Source organism: Apaloderma vittatum, unplaced genomic scaffold, assembly GCF_000703405.1.
Source record: "Apaloderma vittatum isolate BGI_N311 unplaced genomic scaffold, ASM70340v1 scaffold2330, whole genome shotgun sequence".
Taxonomy (NCBI): Eukaryota; Metazoa; Chordata; class Aves; order Trogoniformes; family Trogonidae; genus Apaloderma; species Apaloderma vittatum.
In genome coordinates this window covers 32,325-54,525 of record NW_009695970.1, presented here as the reverse complement: position 1 = coordinate 54,525, position 22,201 = coordinate 32,325, and the positions used below count along the sequence as shown (strand labels likewise).

Genomic DNA, 22,201 nt, shown 5'->3' with positions numbered 1-22,201 from the left:
GCATGGGGTGAAGGTGGCACCTTCCCTCAGAGCATTGTGGAAAGGAACGAGAGGTGGCCATAAATAGGAAATTGCGCTCTGTAATGGGAAACAAGGTGATTTGAGCACTACAGAGAGATCCAAAGCCACTTCCTAATAATATGACCACTTTTTGACAGTTCCCTTAACCATGATGCTGAGTTTTCCTATGAGTTTGCATTTGGGGCCAGGCAGGTCTCCAAAGACAGGTCGAGCCAATCTGTTGTCTAGTTGACAATGTAGATATGTTCCCTCCTTCAGTGGATGGAAACAGCAGTACTCCCATAACATTAAGCAAGATATTCCAGTACAGTAGAAACAGCTTTTCCTCTTGAACTGCAGATTTTATTTTGAGAGGTCTCTGTTTCATTTCTACAGGTGTGAGGTATTCTTGATACAAGAATCATAGCCTTGGTCTCCTTGAATAATGTATGGGAGGTGACCAAGCTTTCATGGTTCACTTTTTGCTCTTCGGCCACAAAATAGATGGATTTTTAATTCCCAGTCTCATGAACATTCTCTCTTGGCCGCTTCACTCTTTCTTCTTCATCGACTGCTTGCCCTGCCACTCACAGGGTACTGTTTATTTGCACAGATATTGTACTCAAAGGACATTGTTTTCCCATAAAGATAATTACAATGATAAGAGAAACCTTAGTCGTACTTCTGTGGGCTGAATAATAGACATAACTCAGGCAAAAGAGCACACTCATACGTGCTAGAGATGCCCTGTAGTTAAAAGTACTGTCTAAAACTGTCTTTGTAAATACAGATTATATGGAACAAGCTTTTTGATTCTTCTAAGTAGTCTCGCTATCGTAATATTATGAAAACCACCTGGATGGACTTTTGCTTACTCACAGAGATACAAACATAAAAAATGGGTAGCTTTTTGTTGTTGAGGAACCCCTCAGTCAACTGCTCCTCCAGCCTCGTTTGAATGGAATAAATGGTGGAGACACGCTTCTCTTCCTAGCGTTTTGAACATGCTTCTTCCTGAAACCGCAAAAAAACTGGCAAACTTCAGCTTACATCCCTCCTTCCTAGAAATACTTAATGTTTGTTTGCTGCAACCTCAGGGAAATTGCAATGCCGATGTATTCAGTGGAACTGGTCACTCTGTCTTGCCTTGTCATTCGTTTTTGTCATTTATATTTATTTCAGTGACCTGGACATGCATGAAATTTTCAAATCACATCAGTTTTTCTTTTCTCCCAAAACAATAATATACTTTTGATTTCATGGCCATTCCATTGAATATCCCTCTCCTCATCCACAGACCTTTTGTTTGGTACAGTATTGCCAGGATTGCTACCGGAATCTGAAGGCAGAAGTCAAATGTATGGGGAGGTCCATAACGAAACAATAAGCGTCGCTAACATTGTACATTTATTCAGAAGCTTTCTCTCTGAGAAGACTGCTTTCAGAGGAGCTCTGGATGGTTTGACAGACAAGTTTTCTCAGAGCAGTTCCAGATGTCCTCTCTTGGTTGCTGGGATTACCATACGCTGTAGGATTAGTTAGAACAGACTCTTCACAGAAGGACGACGTTACTCATAGCTGAACGTGCTGTGCTTTAAAAACTGATCTTAATACTTGTGGTTGGTCTCTAATGCTTTCCAAAAACAATTTTTGCAAAGCTATGCCATAGTCATATTGCCTTCCGGAAAGAAAAAAAAACACGTAAAAAAATTCTGCATCAGAGCACTCTTCTTAATATGCGTGTGGCCTAGACAAAGCTGGCTTTGAGTTCTAGTAGAGTTGTGGTGGGTACATAAAGTGTCATCCAAGCACTGTAGGTACACAGCACCCAACATAAAAGCTAGAAAAGAAAACTTTTTAAAAGCTATTTAACATGTATGCTGATCAGCAGTGAACAGGACAGGAGGAGTGTATACTCTTACAGAAGCAATTGATGCAATTTTTCATTAAGTGGCCCAGTTTACAGAGCTTGGTTCTTGCTGATAAGAGTGTCGAAACAGAGCAGTAGTTCTCAGGTGGGCAGTCTTCACTGACTCCTAAGTGTGCATATGATACTAATTGGGCAGCCCTTTGTAGGTCTGATGTGAAGCTTAGGTGAGTCTTAAGCTGGCTTTTAATTTACTTTGTTGAGCAGGTCAGGCCCTAGGAACTTCTGATTTGCAAGTGGTTGATCTTCTGCCTCCTGTTTCTCTCAACTGGGACTCTGAAGAGAATACGTATAATAGACATCTGCCTGTCTCTCAACCCACACTCAGAACCAGAGTTGGAGTTGGGCAGGTAAATCATGGCTGCCATGCCTCGTTTGGCTGTATTGCCCTGTGAGACTTTTGGCAGGGTCTTTGAGTGTTGTGCAGCTAAGGCTGTTCAGTGGGCAAATCAAAAGTTTTACCTTTTGTATGGCAAAGCAAAAGCTGGATATTCTCTGAGGCCCTGAAGTGTCTGGCCTTTTTTTCAAGTGATACTGAAGCTTTAGCAGAGATGCATCTGCCACAGTTAAACAATGATTGGCTGTGGAAATGCAACCGTACTGAGTTTGGTTGCCCTCTGCCCTTGAGAGGGAGGCAATGTCATGGTGCTAGTTTTCTTTTTTTATTCAGGATGATTGTGATAAGCTGCACCTGTGTGTTCAGCTAAAACTGAGTCTCTCCATGAGGTGATTGTGGCACTGCGTACGTAGCGTACTTTCTCCAAGAAGCAGCAGGCCTGCCACGTATCATCATGGGTATGATGGTAAATACCTTGTCTGGAATCCGGGCTTGCTGAGTGTGTGGGAACACAGTGCCTATGGATACTGGGACTGGTTTTTCCCTCCTCTTAGCAAGGGCTTGCCCTACAAGGGAAGCGATTCGCTGTATTTCAGTGGAAATGGAGTCTATGCAGCTGTTCCCAGAAGGTAGGTTATTCAGTGCTTTAAAAGATTGGTGGTTCTCTGTTTCTCTGCTACTGTGGATTTATTTATGAATGCAGATGAGAGGTCTGAGGTGGAGTTGCCAGCACCCTGGAAAACTTGATGCATAAGATCAACAGTTTCCTCAGACTAAAAAGCCTTTTTTTCTTTTAACAAGAAGAGTAGGGAATAGATGACTCAACAGCAGCAGACCTTAGGCCAAGGAAAAGACAAATGACTCAAACCGCTTTGTAACAGATTTCTTGATTTATAATCTCCCATCCTTTTGTTTGTTTGTTTCCATTTTTGCAGACATTTGTGTTTTCACTGGTGTTCTCCAGATCACGTTTTGAGTGAGCTGATCATTGGGACAGAACTGTAGCCATCGTTTGTTTTTCTTTTTTTTTGCAGAGAACCTGTAGCTTTGGAGGATTTGACCTGACAAATCGTTCCCTTCATATTGGAAGTAGCTCTGACCAAATGGTGAGTTTGCAAATAGAAGGTGCAGACTCGAAATAGCATAAAATGAAATGCGCGGTAGAGTTATAATAGACTGAAGTGTAATTTAGGTCTGTAATAACAGTTTGAGGATCCAAGAAAGCAGAGTATCTTCGTTAACCTCAGACTTCCTTAGCTTTGAGAATAACATACCCACCCATATCCATGTGCGTCTAAGTATTTATATACCATATGTGTAAAGAGGCAGGAAGAAGTGATCAAAGCACAGATCTGGGGGCTATTCTTATGTCTGACTTCCTCAGAGCATCATACCAGGCAAAACATGTGATAACTTTCTTCGTAGAAATATTTACTATTTGGAATGATGAGACAAACTTCCATTTGCTGAATATCTGCAAGTTATTTGGGTGGAAGTCATTACATGAGAGATCTATTATTTGTTTCCTCATTGTATCCAAGAGCTCTGGAGACCAGGATCCCATTGTGCTGGGTGCTGCGCAATTTGTCTCAGAGCTCTTTGTGTTTGGGAAAAAGAAAACACAACAAAAACCAAAAAACACCCATAAAATCTCCCCCGAGAATTAATTCCATTTTATGTTACTCATGTTGATCCCAGTGTTGCTGTTGGTCAGTCTCCAGCCAAACATAACAGAAGTGAGCCAGAACATTTTATCAAATGAAATTGCCAGCATATTTTTCCCTTTTGCCCATATATGTTTTTCTTTTCTGTTTCAACATGGAATCTGATAACTTCTCTGTTCACTTAAATCAAGTCTAAATTGTGAGACATTTTATATGTCAGCTTTCTATTATTTTTTATGTCAACTTGGTCTTTTGAGGTTGCTTTTGTTTTTCTGATTGATTTTTTTAACATCATAAATTACACCTAAATGTATCCAAACTGCAGGAGGTTACTTTATTTATCAAGTTTCAACTCAGTAAAAAAATTAACTTCCAAACTTACAGTATTTATCTTTAAACATAGATACTTTGGTATATTTTGTTCATGTTGTATTTGACAAAGGAAAGTGTGAAATCTAGATGTTGCATTTTTCCCTACTAGCTTCAGTAGTGAGAGAGATGCAGAATTATATACACGGATGAAGTTTCTTTCTTGAAAACATCTAAGTCCATTAAGTGGAAGTATTTTTTTCAAAAAGATAAGGCAAAAAGCTGTCCTTAATTTCTCATACAAGACCAAATGTTACCAAAGAAGTTGTAATCACAGACAACTTCTAAAGGAGATTGTACAGAATTGTCAGAAATAAAGTATCAACTGAATTTCAGAGAAACTTGGGAGCACGTTAGTAAAGTAGCAAATATGCATAAATTTCAAAAGAAAAAAAGATGGCTCTTACAGTGTACGTTTATATTAGGGTTTGTTATCTTCTGTACCTAAATTGTCCTCAGGAGTATTGAACCAGGTCAGAGACCAAATTCAGCAGCAAATCTATTTGGCCAAACAGATTTTGTTCTTTTGTGATTCGTGATGCACCCTTGCCAATGGAGGGTGCTGTTGCTGTGGTTCCTGACACGCTGTAGAATGAGAGGCTGTGTTAAGGTGCTGCCTGGACAATCTGAACGAGGGATGAGTCACTCAAGTAAGTGTGGCAAAATGACAGCTGGTCCATATTCGTTCTTTCTGTGTCCTTGTGGCTTAAGGAAATGGGTAGGTATCTTAAGCTGGTTTAGGAAAGGTTAAATGCGTTCAAAGCAGCTGCCCTTTGTCATCCGCTATATATGGACGGGCTCATTTAGTTCGGCAGTACCCTCTTGTGTGTCTTAAGAATAGCTGTACAAGTGTAACCTTCTACCATGGTTGATGGATTTAGTAGGTATTTTTGCATTGCTTTTTTTTTTTATAAACGATCCACAGTAAAACATCTCAAGAGAGGTTAACTGAATTCCTGCCTGAAAATAAAATGTAAATTTGGGTAGTCAAATGTAGGTGTCCATGTGTGTGTATATATGTGTGTATATATATATACACACGCACACACAGATAAATACTTGACTCTTAGGCATACCTTTACTCCTGTTAAACTGTATGGGGTATTGACAAACATGAGCCACTAGTGTTGCGTGTCCTGTCAGGAGGGCTTAGCCTTAAACCATGGAGTTTTCTATCAGGTCAGATAGGATAAAGGCATCCTATCTACATCTACACACCACATCTGCAGTAAAGGTTACATGGATCAGGTCTTAAGAGCAAGGTAGAGTGGACTGCTACAGTGGTTTGCACAAAATCTCAACAGTAGAGGAGTCAGCAGGACACTGTGCTGCATCCTCTGTCTGCCCGGATACCTCTGCAATGACTGCTGGCTGAGGATAAAAATGGCTTTTGTATTTTATAGGCTTAAACTCTGGTTTATTTTGCAGGGCAAAGAAGGAGACTTTGTTTATAAAGAAGTGATCAAATCACCCTCTGCCTCCCGTATATCTCTGGGCAAAAAGGTCAAGTCTGTAAAAGAAACCATGAAGAAAAGGATGTCGAAAAAATACAGCAGCTCTCTATCTGAGCAGGTATGTAAGGTTTACAGTAGAATCCACTTAATACTCTAGAAGTGATAATCAATATTGATTCTCATGCTTCAAGGCATCTCTGAAGAAATTTCTAACAAGACTATTGGTGTGGCTTATTTCTGTGGTCTTATAAAATCCCTCACTGTGGCATGGCTTCCTATAGATGTCAAACCATGAAAATGCATTTTCAGATTTTCATTCAAGTAGTTCATCAGCAGAAGCCTGTGGTTGATGACATTACACATCTCTCTATTTCAATTTCTTTATCTATCATCATTATGTATTAAGGGAACTGGTCTGTGACACAGGGTCACGGTAATACAGTTAATCTGCAATTTACACCTTAGTTTAAATTCCCAGCATAACTTCACATACACGATTCCTCTCTGCTATTACAGATCTTTTCTCCATCATAGCTTGCCCTCTGCAGTAGCCCATTAAAACATATGCAGTGTAGTCAGAAAGGGGCATCCCACAGAAGATTTTCCTATTATTCTTCCATTACAGATTTTTATAGCTTATTCTTAAAGGCAAACCTGAAGTACATTAGTTGTAAATTAGGCTTTGAATTTCAGTGGCCTAAGAACAATTGCTGTCGTTTTCTCTTTTGGTATACTTTGTCTTCCTTGCTTTGTAAGAGTGTCAAAAATTCTTCGGCATTTGTCTAAAACCATTCTTGGCACTGAAAATGTGTAATAGCTCAGAACACCACTGGGAAAGCAGAGCTCTTCCTGGCTGACATCGCCCCCACGTGGCCCCGGCCCGGCTGCTGGGGCACCGGGCATGCCACCCTGGAGCAATGGAAAAGGGAGTCGTGCTCCACTGGATCTGCCTTGTGGCGTTAATGCAGATTAGTCAGTGCCTGTAAAAGGAGCGGTTCCTAACATTCAAAATAACACCCCCAAACTGCAGAATCTGGAGACAAGGGAGAGAGACAGAGGCACGACTGGTTCTTTGCAGTGCTTTGCAACCTTAGAATCCCTTTCCTGTTAGCCACACTTATTGATAGCCAGGGACAGTGCTAGAGTTACAGTTAATTTAAATTTACAATTAAAAGCATTTTATGGTTTAATATCACTTGATATTGTTAAGATACTTTGATGTCAGGCTGGCCTTGGAGTCCCCCTCCACAAAGTCTGCTTAAGAAAGAAATACTTTGAGAAGTCATTTACAGTGAGTTAGCAATACTTCTGTGCTCTAACTCTCTCCAAGATTGACGTAACCTCTGAATTCATATGCTGGGATGTTTTGGGGTTTTTTTTCTGATGATTCTGCAGAATGCAAATAATAGCTATCATCTAGAAGCTTTATGACCACATATCTCCAGAAACACTTTTCTTGCATGCAAGCTACAGTTGTTTTGTTTTCAAACTTTTTAGCAGTCTTTCTAGAGTGTACCTTTATGGCATCATGCCTCAGACTATGTGCCAGTATCTCTTTCTGCATTTATAAAAAACAAGTAAAAGCTATTCTGGCCACAAGTATCTGCTGTTTTGCTTTAACTATGCTTCTCAGAGGCTGAAAGAATTTCAGTTTAGGTAAGACCCTTTTTGATTTACTTACTTTACTGAATGAAAAGAGAAATTGCCTTACCCTTTGCACACGTAGCAAAATCTTTTTATATTTATGCATTTATGTTCATGAGCCTTTATACTGTGCACAGGATGTGTTTCGTGGCTAATTCTTTTTTCTTCAGGGTAAACGAGCAAAGACAATTCACTCCCAAAAAACCCCAATAAATTGCTGTGTATCCTGCTTGCATTGCCTGATTTGTTTGCATTCATCTTTGTACACAATCCTAATTCAGAAAGCTGAACTTGCTGTTTTGCAAGTACTGCTGGCAAAAATATCATGTGTCGTTAAAACCTTTGAATTGGGAATTTTGTGTAATTTCTTTCTACTTACAGTGCCAGCTTTTTCAGACTGGGCTGTTTGCTCCTGTCCCCTGCTATCATGCCGAGTAAAATGGTGTTTCGGCCACAGCAGAGTACCACTAAATAAGTAGATATACATGGACGGTTTCATCCTGTCTGATAAAGAGCAGGAAGACAAAATCTCTTTCCTTGGGGATGAATGAGCAGCTCTAAAAAATACAGCAGTGCCTGTGTTTATGTACCAAACTGAAATGGTTCAATCACTTTCAGGAGTCCAGCCCTGGGGTTGTGCCAGGTTCTCCGCAGTCGCCGTTGCCGGACGCTGACTCCCTGGACAAGCCCAAGCTGAAAGCCGGGGGCTCAGTAGAGAGCCTGAGGAGCTCCTTAAGCGGTCAGAGCTCGATGAGTAAGTTTGATTGTAATCGTGTTGCTCCATTTCTGTGGCTTCAGGGAGCAAAGATCTCCACAGTAAGCAGAATCAGAGAAGGTCAAAGCGGAAGCAGTGGTTATAAAGTAGAAAGGATGATGGGTTAGTCATTAAGGGTTTGCAAAGAACTGTAAGCTCTTTGGTGCAGAGATGATGGTTTTTGCTTTGTATTTATACAGAGCCCTGAAAAAGTGAAATCCTGCTTTCCGGCTAGGTCCTACTAATTATAATAGAAATTATGATAAACAGCCTCAGTTCTCTCAGTCTTTTTTTCACAGGGACTTGAACATCTCTCCTGTGAAGATAGACTGAGAGAACTGGGGCTGTTAAGCCTTGAGAAGGGAAGGCCGAGAGGGGATCTTACTAGTGTGTATAAATATCTGAGAGGTGGGTGTAAAGAGGAAGGTGGCACTGTCTTCTCAGTTGTGCCCAATAATAGGACAAGGAGTAATGGATATAAGCTGATGGGCTTCCTACATCCTGTCTGGACAGAAATGGAGCTTGCCTCATTAGCTGGTTAGAGTAGTATTATTTAAAATCTCTCTGGTTAAGATCGTCTCTACACAAAAGAGAGCCTAAGTAGTACATAGATGGTGTAAACGTGTTGCACAGTGAATTACTGACCATAGAAACCAAGAACACATGGGAAAAAATGAGGAGAAAATCCATTTTTAAATAACTGAAAGTGTGTTCTGGGTTTGTTTTGTGGGTTTTTTGTAATATCATTACACAGTGTTGCCGTAAAACCAAATTTCTGAACATGAAGGGGATTCTTGAATGCTTATGCAGGATTCAGAGCTTATTTTCCTCAGATCACTGTGGTTTTTTGTGGGCACAACTTCCCAGGAAAATGACATCTCTGGTGATGTACCATAGATTTTAACTAGTGTTTAACACTAGTTAAACAGCTTCTCAGTTAAATATTGAGGAGCTGGATTTGGGAAAACAGGAGTACAAAGTAGATAACTAACTCTTGCATCATACATGTATGTAAGAAATAACAGCATTTAAGGACTTTTAACTTTAATTACCATGCTCTATAGAAGAAAGGCCCATTTTCTGTCTTGTCTCTGTTTGTTTCCGAACCTTCTTCACAAAGAGATTATTTTTTGTATATTACATCTCTCTCACAGGTGGTCAGACAGTGAGCACAACAGATTCCTCAACCAGCAACAGGGAGAGTGTGAAATCAGAAGATGGTGATGATGAAGAGCCTCCTTACAGAGGACCTTTTTGTGGCAGAGCCAGGGTTCATACTGATTTTACTCCAAGTCCTTATGATACAGACTCTCTGAAGCTCAAGGTACCAGCTATGTCTGTTTTTAATGGGTCAAACGTTTATATTGGCAAAGTTCTTAAGAGGTCTTTGTGAGAACTATACAATTCTTAGTCTTGTAATGACTTTACACGTGATTTTTGGATCTCTTTAACCTATCTTATTCCGATACATTCAAGATTTGTCTGAATTGCAGAGGAATGTTGTAGAACATAGATAAGTATTAATTTTTCTCCACATCCTGGGAAAGACGTATCTTTAGTTTCTGGCATAATATATATACCACAAATTCATTTTCATTTTGCAAGGATTTTATTTGAAAGAATGGAAAAATACTTTGTCTGCCACAATGAATTAAACCATCAATGGCAAACATTTCAAAATTCTTGGAAAAAATGCGGATGTACGTGCACATAGTGTCTCTTAAAGGCGTTTCTGTTAATGTGACTTGTTTTGATTTAATGTGGAATTACGCTGCTGACTGTGAGTTGTCACCCTCCTTTAATTTTTCTCAGTATCAGCTTTTATTATTTTTAGTTATACTATATTCAAGTCAAGCTTTTTGACTCCTTACAATCATTACCTAAAATTCCAAGGGCAGCTAACTCCTATTAAAGCCAGTGTATGTAAAGGTAATCTCTTTAAGGATTCAAAAACAGCTGTGCGTCCCTTTCTTTGCTGTGGTCAGGTACACATCAGGAGAACAGTGCTGCACAGTTCCTTCTGTATTATGCCTCCTCAGGAAATCTGATGTGAATCTGTGCCCCTAAACACTGCGCATGTTCTTATCTGCACCAGTTTCAGGTCGCTGCACAGCTTAGAGACATGCATACAAAACAGCAGTGTTGCCCTACTGGGTCGTAAACAGATTTGTGAATCTGAGCAGTCAGAGTTCATTCTAGGTACTTTTATTGACCTGCTCTGTGTTTTCTTAATTCCCTTCCATTTGAAAAACAAATACAATTAGACATTTTATAAGAGCTGTGGTTATCCTTTCCAAAACTGAAGAGTGTTGTCAATTCTAATAAGTACTGTCAATACTAATGACAGGACAAGGGGAAATGGCCTCAAGTTGCGTTAGGGTAAGTTTAGATTGGATATTCGGAGGAAGTTCTTGACTGAACCAGTGGTGAGGAACTGGAACAGGCTGCCCAGGGAGGTGGTGGAGTCACCAACCCTGGAGGTGTTTAAAAAAAAAAGTAGATCTAGCACTTGAGGCTGTGGTGTAGTGGTTAGGTATGCTGGGATGAAGGTTGGACTAGATGATCTTCAGAGGTCCCTTCCAACCCCTAACGTTCTGTGATTCTGTGTATCTGAGACAAAGTGGGTGTGTTTGCTTAAATATCCATCAGAAAGCGTGCCTAAATGGCTTTCTTGCTTTGTTGGTCTGCAGAAAGGTGACATCATTGATATAATCAGCAAACCCCCCATGGGCACGTGGATGGGCCTGTTGAACAACAAAGTTGGTACCTTCAAATTTATCTATGTGGACGTGTTAAACGAAGAGGAAGAGAAGCCAAAGCGACCCACCAGGAGACGCCGAAAAAGCCGACCACCCCAGCCCAAGTCAGTTGAGGATCTTTTGGATCGCATCAACTTAAAGGTTCAAATTCTCTCTTGCTGTTTATGCTTCAGCTTTGCTTCTGGGAAGGGCCCTCACCTTTGAGAGTTGTTAGTTTTGAAAGCTGAACACCAGAATCATAATCCTAAGGATCGTGACACCGCTTCAGCAGAATCAGGTCTTAGCTGATGAGTGAAAATAGCTGAGGCCAGGCAGCGCTGTCCGTTGGACTTGATGAAGTCCTGCAGGTTCAAGTTGTATGCACCTGGAGACATAAATCATTGCGTAGTGTGGCTGCTGCTAGGTAATATGCTTCAGAAGCAAGCAAAAAGTGTAAAATAACAATAGTTACCCTGTCTTTAAAGATGAAAGTTTTTTTACATGCTTCTGTTCAGAAGAGCTAGAGATAAACTGATGTGGCTGTTGTTAACCCTTCGTACTTCTATTTTCAAACAGAGCTGTGCCATGTTGGGTGTCTGGGTGGCATGCTACCCAAGCCATTTAATACAGTGCATTCCAAATACAAAAATGTGTGCAGCTTTTTAGTTCTGGCACAGCTACGTCCCTGAACTCTGAGCTGTGTTTATGCAAGCTATAATCCTATAATTTTGCTATTATACAGTGGTTTGATTTGCTAAGCTACTGCTTTTCTTTTGCTGGTTGTAAAAATCTCTTCTGGTATCTTTATTGACAAAATAAGTTGAATAAATACGTTATCTTACAGCTGTTTGGTTTTTTTTCTTTTCATGCAGGAGCACATGCCCACTTTTCTGTTCAATGGTTATGAAGATCTGGATACCTTTAAGCTTTTAGAAGAAGAAGATCTAGATGAACTGAACATCCGAGATCCTGAGCACAGAGCTGTTCTTCTCACAGCAGTGGAACTTCTACAGGAGTATGACAGTATGTGGGATGTTTGAGGTTTTTAGTTTTACTAGAGCTCTGCCAAGAAGCCTGTAAACCCCGTAAACCAGAAAACTGGTTCCAGGATTTTGATCTTTTTCTTTTTTTTTCCTAGTCTAGTTATTTCCAGGGTAAGCCTATGTAGCAACATGTAGATTTTTGAGGAGTGACTTAAGACTTGCATTTGTTCTGCAAGATTTCTTTTGTTCATGTAAGCCCTGCTACCCAAATTATTCAAGTGATGTAAAGTGTACCACACCTACACTTTAGAACACTGATATTCTGGAATAAATCCTGAGATAAGTTACTCAAAATAAGAAGCTGAGGCATGGAGAATAGGAAAGAAGAAACTTCTAGACTAGAGGGAAGAGATTGAGGTTATCAAGGATAAGAAAAAGCTCAAAGCCCATGCAGTGGTCATTTGTAGAGTAGAATCATTTGAAAAGCAAGTGTAGTTTGAGGCAGGAATTTAGATGACCTCAATACCTGGTTGCAGCAGCCTAAGAGAATACTGAATTTCCCCTTCATCCCTAAGTGTCACCAGAAGCTTGGTATCCCACAAGCAGAATCAGTGGAATGGATTGTGTGAGGGCTTTCTCAGCTGCTTCTGTGCAAAATCCTGTGTTTTAACTTAAACTGCCATAGCAGCAATTTAAAACAGCTGCTTAGTAAGTGGGCAATGCTTAGTTCTGTTTGAAATGTGGGATTAGTATTTCCAGACCATGTTGTGTGACCTGACATGTAACTTGCTTGTTCATTTCATTTCCCAAAGAGTCATCCACATTTTCTCTACTCTCTCCTACTCCGCAACAAAACTGCAGTTGCAGAATTAGTCTTTTCGTTTACATTAGAGTAGCTTTTCATGACCTAATATGAACTTTTCATTATTTGCAGACCTATTCAGAATGCTCACTTCCTTGAAGTAATAATTTTTGTTAGGGCCCTTCAATTTTGGTTTGAAAATTTGATGTGGTGGTTGGAAAGAATAAATTTCAACTGCAAGTCAGAGTGATGAGGAGAAGTGAGGACCAGACAGCACTTAGTTCCACCCCATAATTACCTTTCAAGTGCTGAGAATAGGAACTGAACTAGCCATTTCTGACATTTTATTGCAGGGGGGAAAAAAACACAGCCTAAACTCTATCCCTGCATGACGAAGTTGGTTTTCTGTATCTTCAGCTCCAGATTTAGTTTCTTTACAAAATATGATTTCTGATGAAATGTTCTGGGTAAATTCATGGAATCCATCCTGTGCAGCCTGGATGGACCACCCTTGGATGTTGGCTCTTTGCACAGTCCAAGGAAAGAATTAATTTTTACCACAAGTTTCTCCAGTGTCCCTTCCTCCTTCATCAGGGAACAGTATCTAACTCCTGATCCTTCCTCTTGGTCCCTTCTGGAAAGTGGGTCAGCGTTAGGATTTTATTATTTTTTACTTGATTTGGTTCTTTTCAGTGCTTTTTGCTTCTGATTTGGGTGTCGGGCTTTTTTAAAAGTCTTAGAAAGAACTTTGACACCATCGTTTAAAAAAAAAAAAAATCCATAGTTGTAAGTTGCAGGGCTTGCCCCCAAGGCAGCTGAGGCACAAACACGGTCCATTCTGCTTTTGTTAAGTTCCACATTGTTCCCTCACACTCATGCTGAGGCTGTTGCTTAATCTTTTACCAAACAGGATGAATATTTTCAACGTTTGCGGTGGCTGTTCCTAGTGCTCACTTTTTTTCTACAATAATGATCTGATAAAACTGATACAACAGCGAAGATCATAGAAATGTAGAATCGTTTAGGTTACAAAAGACCTTTAAGATCACCAGGTTCAACTGTTAACTTAGCACTGCCAAGTCCACCACTAAACCATATCCCCAGGCACCACATTTACACATCTTTTAAATACCTTGAAGGATGAGGACTCCACCACTGCCCTGGGCAGCCTGTTCCCAGTGCTTGAAAACCCTTTTGGTGAAGACATTCTTCCTAACAGCCAATCTAAACCTCCCCTGGCGCAACTTGAAGCCATTTCCTCTTGTCTTTTCGTTGCTACTTGGGAGACCGACCTCTGCCTCACTACAACCTCCTTTCAGGTAGTTGTTAGAGAGTGAGAAGGTGTCCCCTGACCCTACTTTTCTCCAGGCCGAATAACCCCAGGTCCCTCAGCCACTCCTCCTAAGTTCTGTTTGCCTGCTCTTCACTCTCTTCTCGCATCTTCTAGGTAACAGCGACCAGTCAGGATCTCAGGAGAAACTTCTCATTGAAGGCCAAGGCCTAACCGGATGCTCTCCTCGGGATTCTGGCTGCTATGAAAGCAGTGAAAACCTGGAGAATGGTAATGGTGACAGCAATGACCCTTATAATCTCTGCAGCCTTTTTTCAGTAGATAATTTATATGCTTCCTGTTCCTCGCTAACCCAAGCTACTCCATGCTTGGCTTTCTCCTTTGCTCTGCCTGCCTCTTTCCCACTTGGCTTGAGCCATTGGTTTCCATTGCTACTGTTTAGATTTGGTAGGAAATGTAAAAAAAATATATATCTAGAATAAAAAGTAAAAAAATCAGCAACATTTACATTGGTAGGAAACAGATACTACACAAATCACCTTTCTTTTGTGATCCTAGGGCAACAGGCGCTCACTGTCATTCCCAGCCTTCTCTACTCCCTCTTGTATTGTCATGCAGCTGTGCCTTATGAGGCTTGCACTACTTACACTCTCACAGCTCATTTCTAAGGGACCACTGGCGATGGAGAAATCACTGAGCTCCACTGAGATTAAGAAAATTTCTTCTAAGACCATACAAAAACAGTTTAGAAAAAATGTTACCCTATTTTGATGTTCACTGAGGTAGTATGTTGCATTCTCATCTGATCAGAAGCCAACTATAGAGATTTAGAACTTTTCAATATATGAACATTAGCAAGTTAAATTGAAAAGTTGGCAAGGAAGGCGTATGGTATCAATTTCCATTACCTTATCTTGCATCAATGAAAGGTGGTGCACTGAAAATTTACCACGACGGATGACAATAAAGATTGTTCTCTCTGTTCTGAAGAAATCAGGCGGTTGTGCTAAGTATACTTTACTCGAGGGATGGTGTAAGCTTGTCATTCGGGTTGAAGTATTAAAATAGATTAAATTGATTTGAGTTTGGCATTACTACTCCAAGCATTTAAGCCATGGCTTGGCCTCAGACTGCCTGATTTCATCGCTAACATCCAGCATAAGCAGCAAATCAGAAACAGAATAAATAGAGATACTGTATGCCCCTTATAGCGGCCATTTTGCCAATTTAAAATATGAGCTAAAGATCTTTCTCTTAGTGTGTATGCCTTAGTGTGTGCACTTTCTGTGTCTGCTGCTCGGAAGGAACCATTTATTGAAGAAAATTGCAATTTGCTTTGAAGCTGAATGGCTGAAATCAGCAATATACTAAATTCTTGAAAGCAGAGAGAATTTTTTTCTTGGATATGAATCCCCATACAGTAGGCATGCTGGAGTATAATCATAGCTAAATATATGGTGTATATGACAGTTTTCCTTCCTTTTATCTCTGAGTGCCATCATAATGATATCGGTAGCACTGAGGTTAAATTGCTGCCTGTACATTTTCCTTACTTTAACAATATAATAAAATCCTTAGAAAGTAATTGTTATTGCCTGTCTGCTTAAATACTTACTATTACATTTAAACTAATATTTCTATCTGAAATGTTTCGCAGAATGTGAAATACCATTGATGATTTTTGTATTGCTTTTCATGTATGGCTTGCTGCATTTCTGCATCATTTTTGCTCATAAATGCATGCAGTGCTTGTTTTGAAAACCGTTATGAAAAGAACATTTGGTAAGGGATTCATTCAGAGGTTTCTGTCAAGGCTGTTTAATCTGAAAAGTGCTCCACCTTCTTTGCAGAGTTTGCAGACCACAGTTGTTTATGTGCATCTTGTTTTCAAAATACGTTGGATTCTCATCTGTTAAAATAAGGATGATCGTTAGTCTAGTATAAACATCGTAATGTGTAGATCAACAATAATAATCTGCCCTTCATAAGGGGGAGGTGTATTCTAAGAAGAAAGTGGTCTTCTAATTTTATGGGGAATGGTTACGGATAATATTTTGATGACTAGTAGAGTCACCTCTTTTCAGCTGATATTAGACCTCTTAGCATTGGTTCAACATTTTGGGGCTCCTCTTATATTTTGGCTAGAAATTTGTTTGCTATGTGGTGTGGCAATGGTACAGATGTATCTTTTATAGGCACCTCTCAGGGTCCCACTACAGATGTAATGAGGTATTCTCCTAGGTATCCATAATGTACTTACAGCAGCGTTGTGATTTTATTCCAATTTACAGAGAGCAAGGAACATACAGTTTGTTACCTAATCCATTTTAGGTAGGAAGAATGTACGAGCTGAAAGCAACTATCCATGATCAGACCATTGGTCTGTATAGTCCAGTCTTCAGTTTAAAAGAAGGCAGAGAGAGACAGCTCTCCTTTAGGCTTCTGACAGTTTGGGCTTGTTTTGCCTGCAAGTGTCATCTGCCTCAGACTTACTTGGAAACCGTGTTGGAAATCTAGCGCTCACAAGCCTGGCTAAAAGCAGAATAGCTAGAGAACAGTGTAGGACCAGAGCAAGCATATTTGATGCTTCCCGGGGTACTCTTGGAGAATTAATCATTAAGGTTGTAGAGACTTCAGAAATTGGGTACTATTTCCTGGCATTCATCCATTTTCCTCAACCTGTTTCTCTTTATGAACATTGCCGGTCTTCCTTAGAACCTCCATACCTGACAATGTTTGTGTTTAGACCTCTGTCATACTCGTTTCCCAAGTCATCTCTCTGCTAATCTGAGAAGGTCTTTTAATTACTCCAGATAGATTATTCACATCCCTCATCATGCCTGACTTCTCTGAGCCTTCTCTTGTGCCTGAGTAGTGTTTTTTTAAAGAGAGAGGGGATGCGAAGAGAATTGCACATGCAATGCTCAGAGCTGAAGCAGCAGACAAACCATGGGTTTATCAGGCGGGGTAGGGCTGTTCTCTGGTTTGTTCAGAAACCGAAGCCCAGATTTCTGTAGTGCCGAGTAGGCATCCTGTGCAGTCAAGTGTTCTGTGCCAATTAGTCAGAAAAGGAAGCAACAGAACAGGTGGCCGAATTGCCTAATGTAACGTGCGTTTCTGGTAGTTTGTAAGCAGTAAAAAAAGCAATGAGGCTAGGATTGTCTACCTTGCCATCAACAGAGCTGTCTGAAAACACACAAAACACAGCCACAGAAAGCAATGCCAAATTGAATTTAATAAATCCTGGCATCTGAACAGGCCACTGAATACATGCTGTGGCTGGTTTTGAGAATTTCTGAGAATGATCTTCTATACAGAAAAAGGTACTACGAGGAACACTGAAAATTTGTTGCTATAGCTCTGGTACTTCTGGAAATAACCTCCCCAAATAACCTCCTTTCTTCTGAGGCAAATGATGACAGAGAATCAGAAAGTTCCTTCTCTGTGTCATAATAACAAGAATTATCGTGGAAGGTGGACAGTGCTTTGTCTAACAAAAGCTGCGCTGCAACATTAAACAGAAGAGTTGGAACATGCCTGGCAGCTTGAACTGAACTTGGAAAGAATATAAACTTTCCCTTTGTTTTGTGTGAGGACCACCTTTGCTATCTCCGTTTTCACCCAGGCACCTGTGTCTTCATGCATACATTCAAATCAGAGGTGTTACTATGGTTGACAGCACTATGAAAGGTATTAGACTGCTTGACCCTTAACAGAGGGTCTTGAGTTACCTAAAATGCCAACGTGAAAAATGTGTTTTACACCTTACTATCTATACCTTTTAACTCATGTAGGTTTTTTCTTTTTTTTTTTCTGAATCCTTTTAGGGAAGGAATGTTGCATTTGGCGGCATTGTTTGTATAGCTCTCCACATTATGAAAACAACTTAAAACCATATGTAAAAGTCTGTTTTCAGGAAATATTACATTCCTTTCTTAATGTCTCAGAAGCCTAATGAAGTTACACCTGACAGTCAGGAGGAGAAAAGAAATAGCTAGAAAGGGAGATATCACAGCTGCCCTCCTGGTATTGCTCTTAAATCTGTGTAAAAGAAATTACATTCTGGACCCCTGTCCTTTGTACAAAACAGGAACATGGAACCCAGTACTTTTTTAAGACCAATTTGAACTAGAGAAGTTAAAGATGACATGTTTGGTTATATGTTTATATAGACAAAATGTTTTAAGCCTCCTCCTATTCTCTCCACATTTTTATTTTTATACAAAACAGGGCTGGAATGAACTAAAGATTTGATTTTACTTTCCCATTTTTTTTCTTTCCTCACTCTTCATGCCTTTTGCTTCCTCCTTTTCTTATTTCCCATTTGTTCTTTTTTCCATTCCCAGGATACTGGCTTTATATAAGATATATCCCATTTCTAAAGAAATGAAATGTTGTTTACTAGATGCCCTTATGTCTTCAGTACGAGGTTATATTGCACAGTAGCAGCTTTTCTCAGAACTTCTGTTTCAGTGTTGAGGCTCCTGAGTGTGGTTTCCTAAAACCAGTCTAACCCCTGATCAATATTTCAGACTGAAAAAAAGGTACGTGGATTTTGTTAGGTGAGCTGTGACAACAATCCCCAGACAATATGGTGAATTACTGTGCAAGTCAGACATGTACTAGCAAATATGAATAATGAAAAGAGAACACTCCTTTCCATACTTCTTACATGTTGACAGTAGTGCCCAAAGGCACTAAAAAATAGATGTAACATTTCTTACACGTCTTTTTAACGTGGTTGCAAGTTATTTTCAGAAGGCTGTGACATAGCTCCGTGGAAGGGTGCAGGCAGAGAAGTCCTTCTGCTACTTCTCTGAGCTACCTGAACTCAAGGCAGCTGCAAGGCAGCCAGCTTAATGTGTGATGTGTCTTTATTAGCATTTTGGGGAAATGATTATATTTACCTTAAGTTCAACTGTCAACTGTACAGCTTCTGAGAAAGGATTTCCTGTCTGCTCATATTCATCCTTGTAGGCACACCTTGGTTTTAGATAGGGAATAGCCTCGCTGGTGCACCAGTAAATGCGGTCAGTGTTTCTTGAGGAGAATGTTTTCCTCATTTCTCTTTAAATGTAACCTCCACTTTCTTTGCTGGTTTTCTTAATACTTCGGTTTTTAAACACCTTGAGCAGATAGACAAGAGAGAAGGCAAGCTATTTCTTTTTTTAGGTTAAGCAGGTTCTTTCATTCGTATTGAAAGCAAGCAGTGTGTATTATTCAGAAGCCAAGCACTGAGCTTCTTTCAGGATAAAGCTTTGAAGGCAAGCTGTATGAGAAGAAAGCATCTATTGCTTAGAAGTACACCTGGTTACTTTAGTTCTGATGCAGTTATTAAAACTTATCAGATCTTTAAATGTAACTGATCCTTTAATTGGCAGCTGTTGATTTTCTGTTATTACACACTTTTGATACCATTTAGACAAATGTCTTGGTTTGGGTTTGTTTGGGTTTTGTTGTTTTGTTTGGTTGGTTTTCCATTGGAAAAAGAAATTTCAAGCTTCAGGTATTATCTATCCTGATTGTAGAAAGCTTAGCATACATGGGGAGAAAGTATCCCTATCACCCTGAAAACAATAACTGGTCAGGATATACTGTCATTCTGAGAGGTTGTCTGCTTTGAGACAAGTTTACTTCTGTCTTGTTAAAAAGAAAGTTTAAAAAATCTGTGCAGTGTTTGAGAAATGACCTTGTACTTCATGCTAATGGACACTCTAATGAGCTTAGTCCCTTTAATCAGAGTTTTTCTGTCAAGCAGATTTGATGGACTTCACTATTTAAATTCCGTGGCGCATATCTCATACAAATACAAAACTTACAAAGAACATGTGGTTCATGTTGATTCATGTCATCTCATCTTAAGTGGTTGTAATAACATACCACATCTCCAAGACCTTCCACTTCAGTAAAACACTATGACATGAGAAGAACACTAGGATTAGTTGCAGTTGAAACTCCCTTTTTATATACTTCTCTCACACATAGTATAAGACCTTTTCCTGTAAAACTCTGTTCTCCCTAAAAATAACTTTACAAAGGGACTGGTGCAAAACCAGACTTCCAATCTATTAAGCTTCATTGGAAGGTGAATGTAGTTATTGGTCCCCTAAACAAATTTTAAAAGGGGGAAAATAGTAGGTCTCTCAAGTTATTTCTGTGTGGAGTCAAACCGATTCATATATATATAGGGTAAAATTTCTACCTGCAGTATATTTCTGCAGTGAGAAAGGTTTATGTGAGTTAAACCTCAAATCTCTGCAAATTGGGGAGCAGGAAAGATACTAAGTATTTTAATTGTATTTTCTTTACATGGTCACATTGACAAGTTCTTCATTAATAAAACTGAAGCTCACAAATTTTTATGTTTAAAATGGCACTGAGTTCTTTTACATTTAGAATTAACAAAAAGAGTGTAAATCATTTTTTTCCAAAGGCACTTAGAAGTGATTTGTTATTTACACTGCAGATTTTTTTAAAATTTTTAAAATTTTTTAATTTTTTTTTTTATGGCGGATTGTGATTTATTTGCTTCTAGGTAAAACTCGAAGGACCTGTCTTCTGCCCTCAAAATCAGCAAGTGAGCAGAGCTTTAAAGACTTCAGCAGAAACCAGCTATCACATTATCCCACGCTTCCACTGACCAAGTCAATAGAAACTCTACAGCAAGGGGAAAAAGAAAGCCGCCTGAGTTGTGCCCATCGTGGTCTGAAGAGCTCTGTCAAACCTCCAGCTGTTATAGGACTGAAGAAGAACCGTAGAAGTTTACCAGTTGCCGTCTGTCGGAGCTATGAAACGCTGGATGCCCCCCAGAGTGTCGACACATGGCCGAGATCTCACTCGCTGGATGATCTCCAGGGAGAATCCAATACTAACCTACAGGATGCTGGCAAGGAAGTAGGTTCTTTTCCTCAGGATTCACTGGATATAGCAAAAAAGGCAACTGGCTCTGCCATGCCACCGCAGTCTCATGGAGGGAGCTGTGTGGTAGACGACTTAATGGTGAAGCAGGGTAAAGGAGCTGCTAGTTCTCAGAAGGGAAGAGCTAAGGAATTGGACTGCTCTGTAAAGGACACTGCAGGTGGAAAGCCTGCTCCGTTAGCCCTGAAAAACTGTGGAGCTCAGCCTGCCTTAGTGACACATCTTGTGACAAGGATGCCTCCGGAAATACAAAGTAAAGGCTTTCCTGACCTTGCACGGGCCGATTATGCTCCAGTCCTCAAGGGAGGTCTAGTAGCTGAGCAAAAAGGCACAAGCGAGGCAAGAACGCAACCAAAAAATCCTTCTCAGCCGCCACCTGTCCCTGCCAAAAAATGCCGAGAACGCCTTTCTAATGGATTATATCATCCTTCTGTGACCACAAGTGGGAACCACTCAAGTCTAGAAGCACCATGTTTACCAGTAAAAAAGACCAGCTCATCTGCTTCCGCTGATAGTCACGGAGTACCTGTCCATAGGGTGTCTTCTGAACAGGTGCCCAGTGCCCCTCCTAGCCCGCTGCCACCCTGGCTGTCGGAGCTCCCAGAGACTGCTGGTGTTCAGCAGCATGTGATAAAACTAGGTCCTGCTTCAGCGAGGAAGGTTTCTTGTAGCAGGGGAATGGATCTGGAAATGGTAATAGAAAACAAGTTGCAGTCTGAAGATATTGATCTTACTGAAGAACCGTACTCTGACAAGGTAAGTGGAGGACATTGCTTCAGTGTTCTTTTCTACTGGTTTTCAAAGGGATACTCTTTCATTTATTCTGTCTATTGCGTTTTTGCAAGTAACCAGCCTAGATAAACCATAAATCATTGGGACATTAGATGTTCTCTGATTATGTTTGTCTTTATGATCAGGCCTTATGCCTGAGGTAACTCCTGTCTTGTGGGGGGACTGAGAAATCGCAGACATGTTCTAATCCTTCATCTTTTCAGGCCACTAGTACCTTGGTGGCACTGGCCACCGGAAATGTCTCTTTCTCTATGAGTGTGGGGAAGTAGAGCTGGAAAAGGAAGTCATGATCAGATTTTTATGCTTCCAAGAAAATCAGGATTGATGGCATAGTGATTAGGACATTGCTGGGAGAAGGTCCAGTTCTTCCTTTGGGAATTGCTTTTTGAGTTTTCACAGAACCCGGAGGAAAGCTCCTTCTTGCTCTCATCCTGCACTTCTCTTCTTACTTTCATTAATTGTTCTGTATTCATACACTTCTTTCATCTATACTCTCTCCTTTTTGTCGGGCTGGGAACATTCAGCATG

The 22,201-nt window shown here is 40.2% G+C and overlaps 1 protein-coding gene across 1 annotated transcript in view; it reads left to right on the top strand.

Moving 5' to 3' along the window:
- SASH1 (SAM and SH3 domain containing 1) overlaps positions 1-22,201 on the top strand; it is a gene marked incomplete at its 5' end in the record, with an annotated part of 28,681 nt that overhangs the window by 5,594 nt on the left and 886 nt on the right. Inside the window, 10 exon segments of the mRNA XM_009872874.1 lie at positions 2,598-2,651; positions 2,653-2,730; positions 3,299-3,370; positions 5,726-5,869; positions 8,014-8,149; positions 9,304-9,473; positions 10,840-11,049; positions 11,760-11,910; positions 14,120-14,233; positions 20,499-21,655. Of these exon segments, the coding sequence (XP_009871176.1) occupies positions 2,598-2,651; positions 2,653-2,730; positions 3,299-3,370; positions 5,726-5,869; positions 8,014-8,149; positions 9,304-9,473; positions 10,840-11,049; positions 11,760-11,910; positions 14,120-14,233; positions 20,499-21,655 (2,286 nt within the window).